This window comes from Aptenodytes patagonicus, chromosome 22 (genome assembly GCF_965638725.1).
Source record: "Aptenodytes patagonicus chromosome 22, bAptPat1.pri.cur, whole genome shotgun sequence".
Taxonomy (NCBI): Eukaryota; Metazoa; Chordata; class Aves; order Sphenisciformes; family Spheniscidae; genus Aptenodytes; species Aptenodytes patagonicus.
The window spans coordinates 5,026,182-5,046,658 of record NC_134970.1 but is presented as its reverse complement, the minus strand read 5'-3'; the positions used below and the strand labels follow the sequence as shown (position 1 = coordinate 5,046,658).

At 60.0% G+C, this 20,477-nt stretch overlaps 2 protein-coding genes across 2 annotated transcripts in view; one reads left to right on the top strand and one right to left on the bottom strand.

Annotated features, from left to right (window-relative positions):
* The first annotated feature begins 87 nt into the window (after positions 1-87).
* RPL10A (ribosomal protein L10a) lies at positions 88-3,812 on the top strand. The gene is made up of 6 exons (XM_076357741.1): positions 88-133; positions 351-425; positions 548-628; positions 985-1,133; positions 2,080-2,252; positions 3,612-3,812. The coding sequence occupies exons 1-6, from the start codon at positions 129-131 to the stop codon at positions 3,780-3,782; spliced, it is 654 nt and encodes a 217-aa protein (XP_076213856.1). The 5' UTR covers positions 88-128; the 3' UTR covers positions 3,783-3,812.
* Positions 3,813-7,985: 4,173 nt separating this feature from the next.
* Positions 7,986-20,477, bottom strand: part of SCUBE3 (signal peptide, CUB domain and EGF like domain containing 3) — a 36,048-nt gene continuing 23,556 nt past the window's right edge. Inside the window, exons 8-23 of the mRNA XM_076357979.1 lie at positions 17,738-17,854; positions 15,983-16,105; positions 14,054-14,170; positions 12,740-12,862; positions 11,992-12,126; positions 11,565-11,657; positions 11,363-11,479; positions 11,119-11,280; positions 10,633-10,836; positions 10,366-10,527; positions 9,903-10,070; positions 9,648-9,809; positions 9,200-9,397; positions 8,581-8,733; positions 8,319-8,398; positions 7,986-8,137 (exon numbers count right to left, since the gene is read on the bottom strand). Coding sequence (XP_076214094.1) covers positions 7,988-8,137; positions 8,319-8,398; positions 8,581-8,733; positions 9,200-9,397; positions 9,648-9,809; positions 9,903-10,070; positions 10,366-10,527; positions 10,633-10,836; positions 11,119-11,280; positions 11,363-11,479; positions 11,565-11,657; positions 11,992-12,126; positions 12,740-12,862; positions 14,054-14,170; positions 15,983-16,105; positions 17,738-17,854 — 2,264 coding nt within the window. The 3' untranslated portion in view covers positions 7,986-7,987. The remainder of the gene's footprint in view (positions 8,138-8,318; positions 8,399-8,580; positions 8,734-9,199; positions 9,398-9,647; positions 9,810-9,902; positions 10,071-10,365; positions 10,528-10,632; positions 10,837-11,118; positions 11,281-11,362; positions 11,480-11,564; positions 11,658-11,991; positions 12,127-12,739; positions 12,863-14,053; positions 14,171-15,982; positions 16,106-17,737; positions 17,855-20,477) is intronic.

Genomic DNA, 20,477 nt, shown 5'->3' with positions numbered 1-20,477 from the left:
CAGCATGGCGGCCACACCGGGCCGCGCTCCGCCGCTCCCAGCATGGCGCCGAGTCTCGCGAGATCCGCCCCTTTTTATAGCGCGCAGGGCGCCGCCCCGCCCCCTTTCGGTCCCGGCCGGCCGCCGCCATGAGGTGAGTGCCGGCCCGCCGCGCCATCCACCGCCATCCGCGCCCGGCGGGCGGCCGCGGGGCGCTCCGGGCTGTTGACGGGGTGCGGGCGGCGGGGGGCCGATCGCGGATGGGCCGGGCTGGGCTCAGGGGCCGTGTCCCGTCCCCCCCCCTCCGCGGCCTGCAGGAGGCCCGGGCAGGGTCAGCCCTGAGCCCGCGTTGTCTTTCTCCCCCCCCGCAGCAGCAAGGTCTCCCGCGACACCCTGTACGAGGCGGTGAAGGAGGTGCTGCAGGGCAGCAAGACCAAGAAGCGCAAGTAAGAGCCCTGCGCCATGGCAGGAGCGGGCGCGTCACGGGCCCCGGCGCTTGGCCGGGGTCTCGCTCTCCCCCAGCCCGGCTGGGCCCTCACCCGCACCACTTTCCTCTCCCCTCCCTCAGGTTTGTGGAGACGGTGGAGCTGCAGATCAGCCTGAAGAACTATGACCCGCAGAAGGACAAGCGGTTCTCCGGCACCGTCAGGTTCGGCATCCTCTTGCTCCCACCCAGCCTTCAGCCTGCGCCCCCCCCACCGCCGCCGGGCCCTTCCCCAGGGCAAGCCGGCTGCAACAGGAGGAGAACGCAGCGCTGAACCGCTTGGGTAGTTCAGACCACCCCAGCTAAGTGGGTGCGGCTGGACGGACCCCTACCCTGGGTCTTAAAACATGAGGGGAGGTGTGGGAGGCCCCTGTGCTCTCCCCACCGACCTGCTGGAGAAGGCAGGTTAGAAGCTGTGGAGGAAGATTCCCGGGCACTGTGGTAAGGTATCTCTGCGATGGCTCCCCTGGAAGCGTGTGTGGCGCTGGCGGTTCATAGTAATTCGGACCTTCTGTCCCCAGGCTGAAGTCAACTCCACGGCCCAAGTTCTCGGTCTGCCTGCTGGGGGACCAGCAGCACTGCGACGAGGCCAAAGCGGTTGACATCCCTCACATGGACATAGAAGCTCTGAAGAAACTCAACAAAAACAAGAAGCTGGTGAAGAAGCTGGGTGAGTGGTGGTAGTACCTCTGAGTACCTCTGGCTAACTTGGGAGGGCTGGGAAAGCGGGACGGTTTTCCCTGTGCCGAGATTTCCATGTCACGGTTAACTGCAGGGAATAGGAAGCTGACCAGAGTCAGCCTGGAGTACAGAAATCTGTCTAGAAACTACCCACGAGAGCAAACAACCTGTTAGGAGAGCAGGAGGACAGGTCAGCCCGCCGGGAGTGAGGTTGATTGCTCTCCTCCGGAAGGAAGTGATACAGGAAAACTCTTCCTGTCCCCCTGAAAGTTTCACCCTTAGCTGGTGTTCCTCACTTCACCGGTCAGGGAGCTGGAGTGCAGCAAGAGCCGAGTAAAGCTGGAGGCGAAAGTTGGATTTAGTCCCGCAGTACTTAAACGAACAGAAGGAAACTTGCTTGTTTTCACTTGGTAAGAGAGAAAACCCTTCCCTCCCTGCAAAGTCAAAGTCATTTTGATACATATCTTAGACAAACAAGAAAAACTTCCCACTCAATCCATAATTAGCCATGGAACCATACGTAATTAGGAAATGACATAGGATACCGCGGCTGCTAGCTGAGCCCCTCTGAGGTGTGTCCATCCATCCACACGTGCACGCGCCGCAGTAGGAGGCTCCCGGTGGAGCTCGGGAGTTCGGCGTTGGTCACCTGTGGCTCGACAAATGCTTCAGGGAAGTGGGCTACACACAGTGGGAGCGTGGGACTGCTGTCAGGATGTGGAGCTGAGTGCTGGCAGGCTTGGCTGGTGTGACAGGAGTAATTTCTAATACAATATTGGTAGAAACTGCTTAGGTTCAGCTAGTCGGGACGCTGGGAACGTGGAAATGCACACGTGAGGGAAATGGAGCAGCGCAGCCTCAGCTGAGCTGTTAGTTTCAAGCTCGGTGTAGGAGCTGAGAGTCCGTCCTTACCTACCTTGGTTCTCTCCTCACAGCGAAGAAGTACGATGCCTTCCTGGCTTCCGAGTCCTTGATCAAGCAGATTCCTCGAATCCTGGGTCCAGGTTTGAACAAAGCCGGCAAATTCCCTTCTCTCCTCACTCACAATGAGAACCTGGTGGCCAAGGTGGATGAGGTCAAATCTACCATCAAATTTCAGATGAAGAAGGTAAAGCAGGGCTTTTCCTCTCCAAGGCAGCTACATACCCAAGGGTTATTTGTGACGGGTGGTCACTTGTATGTGGCTGCGATCTCCAGTCTGGGCTGTAGGTGTCCCTCGAGCGTCTTCCTAAAACGGCAGCCGGTGAGAACTCTCCTCTGCAGCGAAGGGAGACAGTACCTGGAGCACTGGGCTGCTAGCTGGGAAGGAGGAGTAATTTATCGGTGGTTGAAAGATCTTAGAGCAAATGATTAGGAGATGATCTTGGTGTTTCAGTGCTGAGCGCAATCAGTCATAATTAACGCTTCTTACAGTAAGTGGCTGACACTTGCAGGGTGGGGCCCCCGGGCCAGGCGTGCCCCCGTGGGTCTGTGCACGCAGCAGTGCTTTGCCAGAGGCAAGTTTGGGACTTGACTCTGCAAGTGAACTTCGGAGCGGCTCTGCGGATATCTGCTCTTGCTGTCAAGAGATGTCAAGGCGAGCTGACTCCCTAAAACCAAAATAACACTGTTCGGGCATTTTAATCTCATGTCAGCGGTCTAAATGTGACTCATGGGTATTAACTCAGAATTAACAGCTCTGCTAGCTGAGGTGCATCCTTGGACTCCAGCTGATCTGGGCCTGGGGGCACAACAGCTGGGAGGACACAGCAAATGTCAGAGTTTGCAAACGCTCGAGCATTTTAACTAACTGAGCTAATGATGTCCTGACACTTCGCCTGTCAGCTCGCTCGTAAATCCTTTTGTCTTCAGCCTGTGGGGAGCGTTGATTTTTACAAGCTTCTCGAGGAGGCTGGCAGGCAGAGGCTTGGCCTCTCCGCGTCTTATGTGCGGAAAGAAAGGGCTGGTGGCTGGTGCCCAAAACAAAAAGTGAAGCCGGCGCCATGCTTAGCAGTGAAGTTTGGAGCTAATCGTCTGTACCGCGCCGGGTTAGCGGTTTGCAGGGCACATGCCAACGCTGCCTAATGAGCAGGGTGTGGGAGCGGAGTTAAACCAGAGGTCTGCTCCTGCTCCAGCGCAGCGTGTTACGCGTCCTTCCCGGTTTCCCCGTCTCTGGGAGGCAGCGGTGCTCGCCGCCTTCCGTAAGTCACCCTTGCAACTCTGAGGAAGCAAGCTGTTGTTGAGAGATGGCGTCCAGATGCTACCAGGCACGTTCGTGGGCACCACGTGCCAAATACAATGAGCTCGGTGGAAACACCCATGGGTAAGCTGGAAAAGTCACGTCCAGCTGACAGAACACGAGATAATTTGATACCCTGATGAGTTTAGATCAGCGCTAGGCTGTTTCGTCAAGTCGCTTGGCTCTAATCTTTGATTGCCCCGCAAAACCTCTACCTGCGTGAGTGACCCTGGTGTCCGTGTCCCCCAGGTGCTCTGCCTGGCTGTGGCCGTCGGTCACGTGAAGATGACAGAAGATGAACTCGTCTACAACATCCACCTGGCCATCAACTTCCTGGTGTCCTTGCTGAAGAAGAACTGGCAGAACGTGCGTGCTTTGTATATCAAGAGCACCATGGGGAAGCCCCAGCGCCTGTACTAATTGGGCAGCAATAAACTTTTAGGACACCTACAGCTGTGTGTTTGGTTGTTGTTCCTCCAAAGCTTGTTGGGAAGGGTTTGCTGAAGAGCTGCTCGCTTCCTTGTAGCGAGAATCGCTGTGTTGAGCTGATAGGGACAGGAGTTCAAGCGGAATATCAGACTATCGGAGCTTTTGAGGGAAGGAGCCTCATCGTCCTGCGTTCAGAGCAGGGTGGGGAGCGGGAACAGCTCCACCCGCATCCGCAACAAGTAAAACTGAGGCGGTTACCGCAGCTGCGGGTGCGCAGCGCAGGTATAACTGCTCAGCAGGCGTGCCGTAGCCCCAAGATCCCCCGGCTCGCCCGCAGAGGGGACCCTTACCTTGTGCTGCAGTCGCCTGGAGCCACCCTGCGCGCAGGGCTCTGCCCCGTCCCCGGCAGCCTCCTCGCTCTGGGGGAGTGGGCTGGGGAGGGGTGCTGGCATTTATAGGCTTCTGCTGGCCCTGCAGTGGCCAATGACTGGGGCCACGGGGTCCTGCCCAGCAGCAGCTCGTGAGGCCTTGATGGGTGTCCTCCAGCGGGTGGGATCCACTTAACCCGCGGGATCCAGGGGAATGGAGGGTGCTGGGGGGCGTGGGGTGGGAGCTGCAGCTCAGCAAGGGCCTCGGGGCCAAGGTGATGAGTGTTTTCCATCCCTTCTGCTTCCCTCTGAGCTAGTCCCTGCCCAACGCCGTGTTCTGGGCGAAAAAGGAGATACGTTGCATCTAATTAGTGTACACAAATAAATCCATTGTGTAATGAGTGGCGAGCTTATGGAAGTGTGTAGGATTTAAGCTTCTGGGGGAAACAAACAAACAAAAAAACCTATGCCCTTGAAAAGAGCTTGTCTTAGCATCCGAGGGAACAAAACAATGAAAATAGCTTTGGATCCTGCTGTTAGAAACCTTTAAAATAAGCGTCAGAGCCAGTTTTTGAAAGATCAACACAACACCAAGAAATTCCATTTAATAATTAAAAAAAGACAATACAAAATGCAAACATTTCTTTTTACAAAGTTCAGATACATTTTTTTTTCTTTTAATCAAGTGCAAATAACTTCATGAACTACATCTTTCTCATTACTTTAATCATTTTTGCTGGAGATGGTAAGTCGAGGCCCGCTGCAAAAGGCAGATATAAATACTCCAACATGAAAAAAAACCAAAAAACCCCCAACAACCCTTATTTATGTTCGCCGCGTCGAAACATTCAGTACATCCGAGGTGGCTGATGATGCAGTTTTCAGCCTGTCAAACCTTTTCTGGGTCGTGGGTGCGGGTGAAGAGAGGGACTGAACCGCAGTGGGGTAGTTCTGGTGGCCCTGTGGGCTTTTTGGGGGGTTTATTTGAGATATTTGGTGAAAGGAGGGGGAGGAGACGTTACCAGGTGTCTTTGGCCATTACAGGAGGACGTGCTGCCCAGCTCGCCCTTCCAAAACTGCTTTAGAGGAGCGGAGGCGGTCGGTGCAGTGACAACGGTGGCATCCAGGACACCCCGAGGCTCCGGGAGCCCCAGTCCCAGCAGGGTCAGAGCGACGGCAACCCCGCTGTTAAATCACGCAGAATTAATAAACTCCTCCGTGAGCAAGAGTGGCTGCATCGCACCGGGGCCGCCGCAGCGGGGTTAGTCATTCCTGACTTGTTTTTATTTTTGCTGTTGTTTTTTTTTTCTTTCCTTCTAAATATGAAAGACCCTTTCAACGGTCACCGCTCTGCTGCGACTGCCCCAGAGCAATAAACCCCCCCCCGCCGCCCTCCAAATCCCTACAACAGCTTTTGTGCATCAAAGCAGCTGCTTTCAGACACCAACCAAGTGACAAACAGCTCAGCCCACAGATGTTGAGCTTCCAAACAGGCTGGGAGCCGGGCGGCAGGAGGGGTAAATCCACAGCTGGGATGAATCAGGACAGACTTTTCCAACAGACGCATCTTGGGGACAAACCTCAGCCCCCTTTGCCAGCGCTCACCCAGCCCGCAGCCCCTAATGGAGCCCAGAAGAAGCTCGCGGGGCACTGGAGCAGCGCGGATTGAGGAGGGAAAACACGGGCGAGCAGCTGCTTCCCGGTTTTGGCAAGGACTGACCCGGGGGGACGTGCAGAGCAATAAATAATTGTTCGTTAAGAGCAGGGTTCGCCCCAGATGTGGTCGAGGGGACAGCGAGAGACAAGCGGGGATGGGAGGAGACCTGCCAACAGGAAAGCTGTAGGCAAGTCGACCCCATTTAATCCTGGCAGCTCCAGGTCTTTCAGAGGATGAAGATGGGGATGAAGGTGCGGGGAGGTGACAGCCGAGAGCCGGTTGGAGGGCTAGAAAGGGAGCGAGGCTTGGGGAGGAGGAAGAGGGGTGACCGGTAGCAGCGGTCTCCTGTCCCCAGGGATCCTGTCTGGCCGCGTGAAGATGCTGGGGGACAAACCCAACGGTGACATCCACCTGGCCATCGTCCCCAGCCGTGCCTGTCTGCGAAGCTGGGGGAAGGCAGGCGGTGGTGAAAAGGGGGGCTGTGCGGCAGGACGGCCCCCCCCTCCCCCCCCCCCCAGGATCTGTGCCCCGTTCCCTGGGGAGGGGCTTCCGCAGCATCCCGGCAGGACGAGCATGTGGAGAGGGATGGAGCCAAAAGCATCTGAAGGGACTTGGAAGCACGAAGCTTCCCCAGAGCCGGGGAGGGATGATTCTCTCTCCAGGGATCTCCATACCTGGGGGAGAGATTTCAGGGCTGAGTGGAGGGGCAGCTCCCCTCTCCTCCCAGCGTGCCCCCCAGACCCTGCCTCGGGACCTGCCCCCGGTCTCCCCCGGGGTCTCGGCTCGTCCCTGAGCCCCTGCAGGGAAGCAAACCGGTTTGCAACAAGCAGGTGATGGGGCCGAGTTTTGCACCTTCCTCGCAACGGGGCTTGAACAACCCACCAACCGCAGAGGATCAGCCCGAAAGCGCACAGCCATCCCAGCCGCTCCATCTCCTCCGTGGACGGACCGAGACACCTCAAACGCCCTGCAAAAACTCACCCCATCACACGCCGAGCAGGAGAGGCACCATCTCCCCCCCTGAACAGGGGTTTTTATCGGGGACAAACACGGCAGAAAAGGTTGCAAGGCCTGAAAACGGCATCCCGCCGGTCAGCGGCAGCCCAGGGCTGGGTTTGCTTTGGGTGGGTGGTTTTTTGTTTGTTGTTGTTGTTTTTTTTTGTTACAAACGCACATTCTCGTTTCTCAGGCAGGTATAAATATTGTCGTTTCTAGTAGAAAAAAAAACACTTCCCTCTAAATAATATAAAGAAGACTCAAATGATTGCACTTAATACATATGAAAAAGGTAGAAAGGAGGATATCCTAGTGCACAAACATTGACTCCTGCTCTTCACAAAGCTTGCTTTTCCGAGTTACTCTTTGGCAGAGCTTGTAAGAAAGTCTGGTTTCTTGGCACAAGTGTCTGGGGTGGGGGGAAAAAAAAAAACCAACAAACGAACCCGGCTGAAAGTCCTTCTCCTTTGCTCCCTGTTTTCTCCCGTGCAGCCAGACATTGTTCTCCGGGAACGTGGCTTGGCTATGCTTTCCTCCCAGCACCAGCGCTGCTCTCCGGCGGGACGGCCACCGGAGCCACCACGGTTGCCGTTCGCTGGCGTGCTTTGCCGATCTCTCCTTTAAATTTTCTTTTTAATCAAGTATGCTTTTTCAAAATTCTTTTCCCCCGATCTCTGCAAAGCGATGTCGATACCCACAACCCAGGCGCTGCGATAAATACGGCGTTACCTTCTTGCCATCCTCTGCGAAAGAGCTCGGTGGGGCTGCAGCTGGTGCCAGCCCCGTGGGCTGGAAGGACGATGACCCCCCCCCCCCCAACATCCCGGGCTGGTGGTGGCACCGGGGAATGGGGACAGACCTGGCGTAAAGGAAACCGAAGGGAGGACAGAGGCCGGTGAAAGGACCGGTGCTTCGGTTTCCTAAAACGAAGAAGCTGCTTCGGAAGAGAGGAGCGGCTTCGCCGACAGCTGGATGAGACCGGAGCTTCCCCCCCCCCGGCCGGGGGCACGGCTCTGCGGGGAGCGGCGGAGAAATCGTGGGGGGACATCTGCGGGGCGAGAGGTGGCGGTCCTGCCGGAGCCGAGCAGAGGAAGGAGAAAATCGGAAAGGAAAAGGAAGGGAGAAGAGGTTTTCCTTGGCTGCGGGGCGGCCCGGGGGCGGCGGGGGCGCGGGTGCTATTTGTAAGGCCGGAGGAAGCTGGAGACTTTGGAGCGGAGGAGTTTGATGAAGGAGCGGGGCAGCATCTCCTTGTGTTTCTCCGTGTACTTGAAGTAGTTCTGGGGGTGCGCCAGCACGTCGAAGAAAGCTTTGATGAGCTTCTTGTCCTGTGGGGAAGCCAAGCCAGAGGGGGGGTCACCATCCCACCCCGTGGTCATCCTGCAGCGGCTCCGAACCGAAGCCATGAGCTCAGGGAGGGCATGGGGCACACCCGAAGGGAAGGATGCTCCTGCATGCCAGCATCCCCCGGAGCCCCGGGCAGCGAGGACCCCGTGGGGACATGCTCACCTTGAGGATCTCCTGGTGGTTTTCGGAGGCGTAGAGCCTGCCGTCCCGCACGATGTCCTCCACCAGCTGCTCGTAGTCCTCTGCAACACCCAGCCGAAACAACACGATCAGGGCACGAGCTGTCACTTGTCCCCAAACCTCTGGTCCCCATCCCTGAGTCTGCCCCCCCAAATACTTGGGAGGTGTGAATTGGGGGTGACCCGGGTACAATAGCGGGCAGGGAGGCATCGGCATGCCGGGATGGCGTCCCCCCCTTACTCACCGTCGTAGGTGACGTAGGGGATCTGGAAGCCCCGGGCGCTGTTGGCTTCGCTGGTTTTGAAGTTGATCCACAGTTTCCGAGAGCGGGCGGTGAAGGCGATGGGCCTCTCGTAGGTCTGGCACGTCTCGTAGGTGGTGATGGAGGACGGGGAGGCTGCAGGGAACGGCGAGGGGATGCGTGATGCCGGATGCCCATCAGCGGAGCTACCCCCAGCTTTACCGTGCTTAAATGCTCATGGCGAAAGGGGGCAACCAGGGATGGGGATTGTCCGTGTTCACCGAGGCTGAGCCCCCCCCCAGTCCTCACATTACATACTGGGGATGTTGTTATTCCTTCCTTGCTCTGGAAAGCTCCGAACAGGGCTTTTTATCCCAAAAAAGAAATGCTGAGACCCAGGTGTGCAACCCAGCCCACGCTTAGCCCACGTACATCCCCCTGATCCAGCAAGACACCAGGATGGCAGGGCGATGCCGATCCCCTGCTCACCCAATTCCCAAAAATCCCCTCCTGCCACCCGGGGCCACGGCTTTCTCCCTTTGCACAAGGCAGCTCTGCCGAACCCCAGCCTTTTCCTCCCCCGGCTTCTTCCGTGAGCACCGCAGCACGCTCGGTTACCTACAGTTTTTCCGCATGACCAAGACGTCGCCGCACTCGTCCTCGGAGGGGAGGAAGATCTCCGGCACCACGATGAGGATCTTGCGCTTGGGCGGCGGGTTGATGTTCCAGGTGCACTCGACGTTAGCGGGGTAATTCCCCGGATAGTTGGGGGACTCGATGTAGCCCGTGTATTCGCCCAGCTCCCCCCCGCACTGCCGGTCTGCAAGGCACGGAGAGCCGGTTCAACTGGGAACCAGTGGCATGGGCACTGGGACTGGGGGGGGTTTACTGGGCACGGGGGGGAAGTTCTCTATTAGCACTGCTCATAGCGTACCCCCATGCCTGCCTGCATGCATAAAGCACAGAAATTACCCGAAACTGTATTTTAAGGGATTTAAAAATAATTTTGAGGAAGGACCCCAGTTCACGCCATGCCTGTCGCCCCCTCCATCGCACCCCAGCTTGCCTACTTTTGCACTGGGACACGGAGGTGGAGCCGTCGAAGTCGGTGGTGGTGTTGCCGGGACAGGCAATGCAGTAATTCTGCCGAAAATCGGGCTGGTAGGTGCCCACGGCGCAGCGGATGCAGCGGTGGACGCTCGTGTTGTAGTAATGCCCGGGGGAGCACTGGACTGGGGGGGGGGTCAGAGAGCAAAGGGGGCTGTGTCAGCCGTCGGCACGGTCCGACTGGATGCCCCCCTCCCCGGGGACCGGCTCCGACCTACCTTTGGTGTCGCAGTCCTGGAAGGAGAGGGCTCCCTCGTGGCGCGTGGTCAGCCCCCCGCCGCAGGGGAAGCAGAGCGCTCGCCCCACCTCGGGCTGGTAGGACCCGCGGGGACACGGCTGGCAGGGCTTGAAGCCATCGGCCGAGTGCTGGCCGGGGGGACACTGACCTGCGGGCACAGGCATCGCTCAGTCCCAGCACCCGGCGTGCCCTGGGCTCTCCCACCCCATGCCCAGCTCCTCTCCCCGCCCCAGCCTTGGCAGCACCAATAAATCCGGAGCAAGTGCTGCCCTTCCCGGGGTCCCCTCTAATTGCCCAAAACAGCAACTTCTGCGGGTCCTGGGGATGCTCGGGGCTTTCCCCTCTTCTGGATGGGGGCTGACGGCTGATGGTTGAGACTGCAGCCCTGAGCATCCCCTGGGTGTCTCTCCCGGCCCTTCGCCGCCCCTCCGTGCCCCCCTTACCTGTGCAGCCAGTGATGTTGGTGGCTCCCACCGGTCCGAAAGCATCACCGCGGGGACACAGGTCGCAGGACAGCTGCCCTTCCTTCTCCTGGTAGGTGCCGGGGGGGCAGGGGACGCACTGCTCCGTCTGGCCGTGGTAATACGTTCCCTGCGAGCAGCTAACTGAGAGCCGGGGGGGGATGTCAGTGATGCGGCGGGGGGGCTGTCACCACCGGGGGGGGGAACGTGGCCGGTCCCCCACCCTGGGCACCCCACAATGCTCCTTACCACACTTGCTGCCCAGGCGCTGCTGGCCCGGCCCGCAGCTCTCCTGCCGCTCCGGGGCCACGCTCAGCTTCCTTGCCACCTCGTACTCCATCCCCGCGAAGCGGAGCAGGAACCGCTCCTGGTTGATGGATTTCTTCAGGGCTTTGATGGCCGACTTTAGCTTTTTCTCCACTCTCTGTCGCAGGCAGTGCAGGTTGCAGCTGGCTGGGGGTGCAGGGGGAAATGGGGGTGCAGGGGGGAACAGGGGGTGTAGGGGGAAACGGGGATGCAGCAAGAAGGCAGGGATGGAGAGGGAAACCCAGCAAGATTAAAACCATCTCCAGCTGCAAGCACTGCCCAGCACATCCCAATCCAGTGCGGGATGAGGACCAGTTCAGCTCTCCTTGCTGCTTGGGGACGGCACCATCCCTCTGGTCCCACCATTGTCCCCCTGGTCCCACCACCCCTGCCTGCACCTGAGACGGGTCAAGCCGGCACCGTGCCCACCTGTGATCTCCTCCGGCTTGACCTCCGCTTCAAACTCCAGCGTGATGCGCGTCACCTCCTTGTTGGAGGAGTTGCGAGCCCGGCGGCCCTTCCCCTTCTTGGACGAGTCGCACTTGAGGTTGACGAAGGCGACCTGGCAGTCGGAGCAAGGTGCCGAACCGCCTGCGCACGGGGGGACAAGTCAGGACCTCGTCCCTCCCGGGGGGACGGGCATCCCCGCTGCCCCCCTGCCATCACGCCTCACCTTGTGCCCCAGCCTTCCCGGCCTCATCCTGCTTGCCCTTGGCTCGTGGGTGCAGGTGGCACTTGGCATCCTTGATCTTGAAGGAAGCCTTTTGCTTGATTGGTGCAACGACAGTCTCTAAAAGAAAAGGTGGGTGCTCAACAACCCTGGCACGGGGCAGCCCGGCTGGCGGTGGCCATGGGCACCCCGGGAGCCCCCTTACCGAGGCATTGCTGGCTGCTGTTGGCGGGTCTCTGCTGGCCGCCCTGCCGCAGGACGGGGGTCCCACAGCTCACCGTGTAGCTGCTGTCGGATTCTGCGGTAAGGAGGAACGGGAGTCGGGGGATGCCGGAGCAGCTGCCCGGTCCCCACGATGCTCCGCTGGGGTGATGCAGGGAGGCAGGGCTGCGCCGTGGGGGGACGACACCCAGCACCCCTCTGTGGGGATCCTGCACCAGGGACCCATCCCACGGATCTACACCCAGCGTCGAGCCCCCCCGAGGAACCACCTCCCTCCCTCCCTCCCTCTGGTCACTGCTTGGGTGCTCTGCACCCTGGCTGTGCAGCCGCTCCTCTCCACCCCCAGTTTGGGCCATGCAGGGAAATGGGGACCCCCCTGCCCGTGCTGGTGGTGGCACCGGCGCCGGTACCTGGCAGAAAGCGGGCCTTGGAGGCGCAGGTGAGGGCACAGCTGTCCTTCTTGCCCGTCTTGTTGCAGGTGAGGGTGGCCCGCGGCGGTACCGAACCTGGCAGGCATTTCACCAACTCTGAGGGACACGCGCCGGCTGGTGATGACAAGCGGGGACGCCCATGGCTGGTACAGCCCAGGGACCCGCAAGGGACCCCTGCGCCCTCCCAGGTCATGGGGAGATTCACTGGGGAGGAGAGGGTGCCAGAGTGTGGCATGGGGACCCTGGACCAGCATCCCAACCCCCCAGCTCCTCCTTGGAGATGTGAGATGTGACTGCTGGGATTTCAGGTTTTTTTAGGGGGGCAGCCTGTCCCCGACGAAGGGGAGGCAGTCGGGTACCAGGGCACAGCCAGGGACATGAAAACAGCTCCTTTAGGGACACTTGCTGGTGCAAAAGCTCACGGCCAGCCCCGAGCATGGTCGAAAAAGCAACGAGATGACCAAGGGCAGAGGGAGCAGGTCAACACCTTACAGCACTTCCCGTCCAGACCCGTGCGAGATGGACATGGGGCCCCAGCCAAAAGCAGCCCACCCCGGAGCATCCGTGCGCCAGGATGCCCCAAAACCCCCGTGTTCCCCCCACCCTGACCTTAATCCCAACAGCCCCAAGTGATGGAGGGGCCACGGGGCATCGGGACCCTCTGGCTGGGTGATGTCCAGGCTATGCTGGAGCGTCCCTGGCCGCAACGGGTCCTGCCCTGACATACCTATACAATCCTTTTTGTTCCAGTGCAGCTTGCAGCCGGCAGGACAGGTACACTGGTAGCTGCCGGGTGTGTTGATGCAGCCGAATTTGCAGCCTCCCCGGTTAATGCTGCATTCGTCGATGTCTGCAGGGAAGAAAGGAGAGGCAGTGGGCGAGGGGCAGCGGTGTGGGCCAAGCGGGACCCCCCCCGGCTCCAACACTGAGTCGCTGCATCGTTTCAGGGCTGTGATTTTGGACGGATAAATTGCATGACCCGTGTCTGGCTGGAGACGGGGGGATGCACACCGCAGCGCGCTTCCAGCCGTGCCTCCTCCCTGCAGCCATGCCAGCCCCGCGGGGACGAGGGAAACCCCGACTGCCGGCGTCCCCGAGGGCCAGGCGGTGATGGGTGCAGCCCACCCAGGCTGAGCCTGGCCCTGGCCCTGCGGCGGGCTGGGGAGCTGTGGGGGGCAGCAGACGGAGCTGACATGGAAGCACTTAGCAGCCGAATTCAAAAGGCAGCTGCTCGGCAGCCCTGGCCCCTTTCCCTGCGGCGAGGACCCTCCGCCCCGGCCCGAAACGGGGGGCCGATCCTCCAGGCCTGGCACAAAGCAAGGGCAGAGGTGGGGAGCGGCCAGGGATGGAGCTGCCCCCCAAACACAACACCCCTCCTTGCCCGGCTCCCCCTTCTCGGGAACATCGGTGGGAGCCAGTGACCCCTCCATTGCAGGGTCACACCGAGAGCATCCCGGGGGCCATGCTGCCTCATGCCAGCCGCGTATTTTGGGAGCACGAGGAGGGTCGCCTGCCCTCACCGGCTGGGCAGTGCTGGAGCACCCAGCCTCGTGCCGCTGTCTCCCGAGGCTGACAGCACCGCTGCCGTGACACGCTCCGGCAACCCCCCCAAAGCATGTTTCATCTGCCTCCCTGCTTCCCTGGGCGCCGCACGCCCCCGCCCTTGGGAGCTATCTGCCTTGTGAAACTTAAATCAAGCCCTTTTGATGTTCTCCTTCCCACCCCATCCCAGCTCCCTGCCAAAAACGCCGGGGATTTCTCCCTCTCTCCTGCTGCAGACAAGTCGCAAATTGTTCCTGTCGCTGCGTTTGAAGTAGCAGACACCAGCGTCTGGCTGTGAGCCCCGTCCCTGCTTGGCCCCAGCTCGGGGTATGCAGGGAACTGACCCTCCCTGTGAGCCCTTGGGGTCAGCGGTATCCCCAGGGGCCCCGCAGCAACCATGCCATGGGGCTGCCCCATCCCTGGGTGCCCCGTGTGCCTCTCCGGGACCCGAACCCAGCAGGGTGATCGGCTCCTCCTGCCAGCATCCAGCCAGCCCTACCTCCACAGTGGGTGAGCCCGTACAGCGTGTAGCCCTTGTTGCAGAGGCACTGGAAACTGCCGGGGGTGTTGATGCAGAGGTGGTCGCAGGTCCGGTCGAAGGAGCACTCGTCGATGTCTGAAGGAAAGGCAAGGGGGAGAGGTGAGGGCTGGCACTGCAGAGGGGCAGCCCTGGGCTGTCCCCTTCCTGCTCCAATTGCTCCAGCAAGCTGGGGGCTGCACTGGGATGCTGTGGGATCCTGCACTGGGATGCTCCAGGGATCCAGCCCCGGGATGCTCCAGGAATCCAACACCAGGATGCTCTGGGGATCCAGCACTGGGACGCTCCGGGACCCTGTGCTCCTACCCTGCCTGCCTCCAAGCTCCCTCCTTGCCCACTCCAGCTGCTGCTACATGGGAGCAGCAGCCCACTGCACCAGCATCCCCCCCTGCCCCTAGCTCCTGCAGTCCCTCTGCACCTCAGACGGGCCAAACGGGGCCAGCACCGTGTCCTTGGCATGGGGCGGCTGCGAGAGCCCCCAGTTGCTGCCCGGCCAGGGCTCTGCCCTGTGCCAGGGAGGGATGCTGCGCAGGCAGGTCCTGCCCCGGGGACGGTGCCAGCGATGTCTGCTCACCCCCGCGGGGCACCTCGCCGGGGCAGGGAGGTCCCGGCCGGGCGGGTGAACCCAACCCGGCGGGTTTGAGCATCATTTCATTGGCTTCATTAAGTTAATTGCCGCTCTCGCATCAAACTCCCAAGAGCGCAGAACCTGGACGGAGATGAAAGCGGTCATGGCCCCGGAGCGCGCCAGCCCCCTCCTTCCCCGGTCGCATGCTTTCAGGAGGCAACGCTCGGGCTTACGCACACCTGCCGGGCCGGCGTCGGCCGTGGGCTGGGGGAGCAGAGCCCCGTGCTCCCCCCGGCATGGCCCAGCAACCTGCCTGGTCGTTTAAACCTGCTGGGTTTATGTGGGAGGTGCAGGAGGATGTTGGGACCGGGCAAAAAAGGTGGGAAAAGCAGCGCGGAGCAGCCAGCTCCCTCCAGAACGAGCAGGATGCATCTTCCCCCTTCCCTCCTGCCCTCCGACAGTCAGGGGAAGGAGGAATGCTTTTGCAAAAGCCACTGAAATCCTTACTCTGCCTTGATGGCTTGCAAAACCAGCGTGTCTTCGAGCAGGGCACGATCCAGCCCCTGCCACGGGGCGGCTGGCAGGGGGGGAGAGGCAAGGCAGGACACGTCCTGCTGCTCTTCCCGTCCCCCGTCCCAGGAAAACGGCGGCCTCTCGAGACAGGAGGAAGCAGCTGGTGTGTCAGTGCGTGTGCTTTAGCAGCGAGCTACGGTCATGATGCTGCGGGACCACTAGCAAAAATTTTGTGCAATAAAGTGGAGCAGCTTGGGAGAAGCCCAGAGGTGTCAGGGTGGGTGCTGAGTTCAGGGTGCCCTCCCATGGGGTGCTGCTGGGCTCCCCGGTCCCCTGGCACGGGTGCTCCGGAGCAGAGCCGACGGTCCCGGGCTCGGGGTGTGCTTGCTGCCAGGGCTGTTGGCGGGGACGCTCCCTGCGCCCAGGCGGAGCTGAGTCCCAGCCCACGGGGCTGTGGGGAACGTCGTGACCGTCATCCCAGCCCTGAGTAAAGCCGGAGGATTTCACCTGGCATCTGCCTAATTGCTGGCTTTAACTCTGCTGCGAGAAGAGCCCAGAAATCCCCAGCACGGGAGCGGGGCTGGGACGGCAGCCCAGCTCTGCAGATCAAAGCGCTGAGCCCCAGACCAGAACCCAAATCTAACACTAATCCCCCGAAGGATGTACGCCGTCCAGAGGAAAGCAAAGACGAAGGAGTAACCCGGCCAGCACTCCTCCAGCAGCAGCCGTGGGAGGGCTGAGAAACGCCGGAGGGCAGGGAGAGGTGATGTCCCCGGGCAGGGCAGGGTGGGGGTCCTGCTGCCCCTTACCTTGGCAGTTCCTCTCGTTGATGAGCAGCTTGTAGCCCTTCTTGCAGCTGCACTCGAAGCTGCCCACCGTGTTCCTGCAGATGTGGTCGCAGCCGCCGTTGTTGAGCCGGCACTCATCGATGTCTGGCAGGGACAGGGGACATGCGTCACGCCCCGGCTGGGATGCTCGGCTGGGAGAGCGGGGTCCTCCCCTCCGGACCCCATCCCCACCAGGAACCGGCAAACGGAGGAAACCCTTCGGGCTTTAATGGTGACTGGGGGAACGTGGCTGCTGGTTTTATCTGGGTGCATTTGGGGAGCAGATGCGTGACACTGGGGACACTGGGGAAGGCCAGGGCTCCTGGGCTCGGCTCCCCTTGGAAGTTGTGCAAAACGTTTAATTTCTGTAGGTCTCAGCATCCCCCGGAGCAGAGTCAGGAGCCAGGGTCTCCGAAAGAGCCTCGCAGCTGGGGGAAAGCACTAGACCAGAGTCTGCAGTCACAGGTTTGGGCTGGGGGATACTTTTGGGGACCAGGTGCAGCAGGAAGAAAGAGCGAGCAGGGAGGGGAAACCCCCTCCTTCAAAAACAGCCGCTCGACAAAATAAATACCTTTCAACCCTCGCCTCTCTGCTCGCCATCTCCTTCCTGCCATAAACAAAGCTAAAAATGATGATGCACAGTAACTGCAAAGAGCCCCAACAACCTGGAAAGAGGCTGGGATTTGGGTTTTGCGTTGGGTTTTTTTTGACTTTTTCTGCTAATCACAAAATTTACTGCTAGGAAACGACCTGTAAAATGGAAGGAGACCAGGAAGCAGCAGCAGCCTCCTTCCCCGTCCCTCCATCCCCCAGCCGCCAATGCCAGGGCGGCAGCTCTGCCTCTCTGGGGCTGGGGCTTTCTTTTTACGACTGTGAGGGAGCAAGCTGTAAACCAGCCCGCAGCCATAATAAAACCCCCAGACACAGGGGACGTGGCTCCGGGTTATGGCACGTTCCTGGAAACTGCAGAATCGGAGAAGTGGTGGTGGTGGGGGGGATGCTCTGGTAAAATAACAGGGGGCAGGGGGTTTCTGGAAGCAGTCAGCAGGTAGACAGGCAGCCGGCAGCGGGACGGGTTTTCCTTTCAACCGGGGTCAAGTTCCCGGAGCTGCCGAAAGACACAATGCAGGCGCCGGCCAGCCCCGGGGTCATGGCATCCCCTTGCCTGGGGCGGGGGGGGGGCAGGTTTGGGGTGGCTGGGGTAACCAGTCTGGACTGCTCCCCCTTGCAGAGGCAGGTGGATGGGGATGTCGGTGGGAGCGTGCAGTGGCACACGGCATCCCATGATGATCTCCCCCAGGCGGGACACGGTGCTTGGACCCGGTCGGACAGTGACCACAGAGGGACTCATGCATCTCAAATTCCCAGAGCGGGTGTGTGGATTTCCTGCACACCCAGCCCCTACCCATGGGGAAACTGAGGCAGCAGGGTGGAGCGAGGCGGGACGGGACCCTCCAGCCCCACAAGTGTCATGCCATTGCCTCCGACTTGACCTGACCCCCCGTTCCTCCTCCCCATAGGCTTCCCAGGGGAGCGGGGCCGACCATGGTGCCTTTAGCAAGGCGGCTGAGTTCTCGCGCCTGGGGGTGATCCCCCTCCCCACCCCACGGATACAAGCACCAAGCAAGCGAATGCTGTGGGCAACGTCGAGCCGAGCTAAAACTGAGCCTTTTCCAAGGGCACCGAAGACACAAAGGGTGAGCAGCGAACACCCCGGCCCCGCTTGCACCCACCTACCTTTGCACGTCTTCCTGTCGGGCTGGAGCATGAAGCCCATGGGGCAGCTGCAGTGCACGCCCGTGGCCGCGTCGTGACACTTGCTGTCGCAGCCCCCGTTGTTCACAGCACATGTCTCTGCACGGAGAGGGGAGAGAGAGGCTGGGGTGAGGGACCGGTGTTTAAAAGGCTGGAGGGGATCATGCCACCCAGATGTCCCCACGCCACCCAAATGTCCCCACGCCGCAGCCTGGGAGAGGCAGCGGGTGCAAACCTCCTTGCAGAGCCCACTGAAATCGCCCTTGGCTTTTCACACAGCAGTAACGAGGTCACGGAGCCCCCAAATTAATAAACACCCTGGATACAGAGCACAAGGGCCGGATGGGGGGGGGGGGTAAGGCATTAATGTTTGGTGATCCCGCAGCATCTTCCACCTCCGCAGACGACCTGGTGCTCATTGCCTTTCCCATCGCCCTGCCACGCACCCAGGTGCTGCTCCCCAGGGATTTCGGAGGTGAAATAAGGGTGCCTGTGATTCACCCCAGGTTGCAGGCAGCGCTAAGGCAGGAAAAAGCACCCAGATTTCCCGGTTCGCCATCCAAACCCCTGCGCAACCCTCCCGCCTTCCAACAACCTGCTCTTATATACTGGGTATCTGCATTTAAGGTAGAGAGGGGAGTGGGGACAGCCCTCTCCCCTCGTTAGAGGAGGCTTCATTAATCGGAGGCAGGGAGCAGAGCAGCGCCCAGCCGTCCCGGGGAGGATGGGGTCATGGACACAGACAGGGATGGGCAGGCAGAGCCACTGCCTGTTGCGAAACAGCCGACACTCGGGGTGCTGGGAAAAGCGGAGGTGGTTTGACAGAGGCTCTTTGCTCCCGAAACACGTCAGCTTTTCAGCTGATGGAGGGAAAAGCGGCTCTGTGGGATTAATCCTGCCGCGCTCAGCCCCCACGTTGGCATCAGGGCCGCGTGTCCCCTGAAAACAATGTCTGGTGGAGTCCAGCTTTGGCAGCTCCAACGAGGAGGAACTGAATTCCCAAGTGACAAAGTCACAGCACTTGCTGTGCAAAACGCAGCCAGAGCCGGGTCTCGCTGGGGGTGCCCAGGCTGCGGCTCTTTGGGGATGCAGGTGCGCAGCCCCGTGCCACCACCGAGACGCAAAGCCACAGGTGGCCCCGCGCCACCAGTCCCTAACTGTCACCCGCCGCTTGGGTACGCCGGCCGGTCCAGTGTCGCGGGCTAATTTGAGAGACGTTTGGTATAATTAGAACACACACACACACAGGCAGGCAGCATCAGTGGAAAAAAAAATCCAATTTGAAAAAAAATGCTAATTATTTCAGTATTATCAAAGTCAGCTGTTGCTGGTAGGACTAGAAGGGACACTAATTTAAATGAAGCATTTTCAGCTTGACAGCTTCCCTGTGAGATCAATCCTCAATTTCGGTCCTAACCACCAGAACAATGGTTTGAAGTGCAATAAGTTGTTCACAAAGGATAATAAAATATTCCTTTCAGAAGGCTGGTTGCTTGGATAAACAAGGCATTTGGGCTTCAAGGAACCCAAGATGAAAATGCGTTGAAGAAATTCCTTGGAAAGAGCAAATCCCAGGTTCTCCTGCTCTTTGTGAGCAACGCATGGGGTGGGAATGACTGAACCATCTAACCATTTGCCGCAGGGCGAGGGAGCTGGGATCGCTCTGTGCTCGTCTTGCCGCTGCTATTTTTATGGTGTCCCATAATAAGAGAACAAAAGGGACCATTTTATGAAATTAATAGCCAGCACAATTACAAAACTTAACGGCAAGGGAGGGATTTCTGCAGATACTATTCCTCCAGCCAGGTCCTTGCGCAGCACACAGCCTGGCTGTGCCGGGATCGTCCCCCCCCCACGGCACCGGGGCGAAGAGTGCGGTGCGGGCAACACCACGCCGAAGGGAAGGGAAACTTTCTGGAAGCCTGATGAATTATTTAACGCCAGCCTTTGTTCCAGCAGCTGATGCAGAAGCAGCCCAGGGAGGATTGATTTAACAGGGTCACCTCTGAGATGAGATGATGGGCTTGGTGTGGGCTCTGCTTTCAGCAGGACCGAGGAGCCGGAGAAGCAGCTGCACTGGGGAAGGACACGGCTCTCCGGGAAGCGCGGTGCCCTGGACACGCTTCGCCGTGCTCACAGCCTCCTCCAGCACCGCAGCACCCACGTCCCCTCCCGGCCCCTTTGCACCTTTGGGAATTTTGGCCGAGGTGTAAAGCAAGCCCTACCCACCATCCCATGCAGGATACGGCCGGTGCCTGGGGCGTGCATGGGGTGGGAGCTGAGCCAGCGCGGCTGGAGCACCGCCGCAACCCCCTTTGCAAAGAGGGGATCATGTCCTAGGCTTGCAAAAACCTTGGAGGGGGCTGCTGGGGTACCTGCGAGGCAGCAGAGGTCAGGCGGCACGGGGCCAAGCGCTGGAGCGGGGCCCTGGGAGAGCGGCATTGTTCGGCGGTGCCGGCAGCCCGGGGGCTGCTCCCAGCCTGGCGCAAGACAGCATGACTCACCCAACCACACAGGGCTTTGGCGAGGGCCTCCATCACTCGGGGTGGGAGAAGACAAAGCAGCTTGCACACACACACACACACACACACTCTCACACTCACTCTCTCTCTCTCTCTCTCTTTCCCACCCTCCTCCATCCCAGCTCCGGTCTCACTTCCCGACTGCCGTGCCATGGAAATCCTCACCCCTCTCGGCACCCTTCACTGCGCCGGCCGTCACC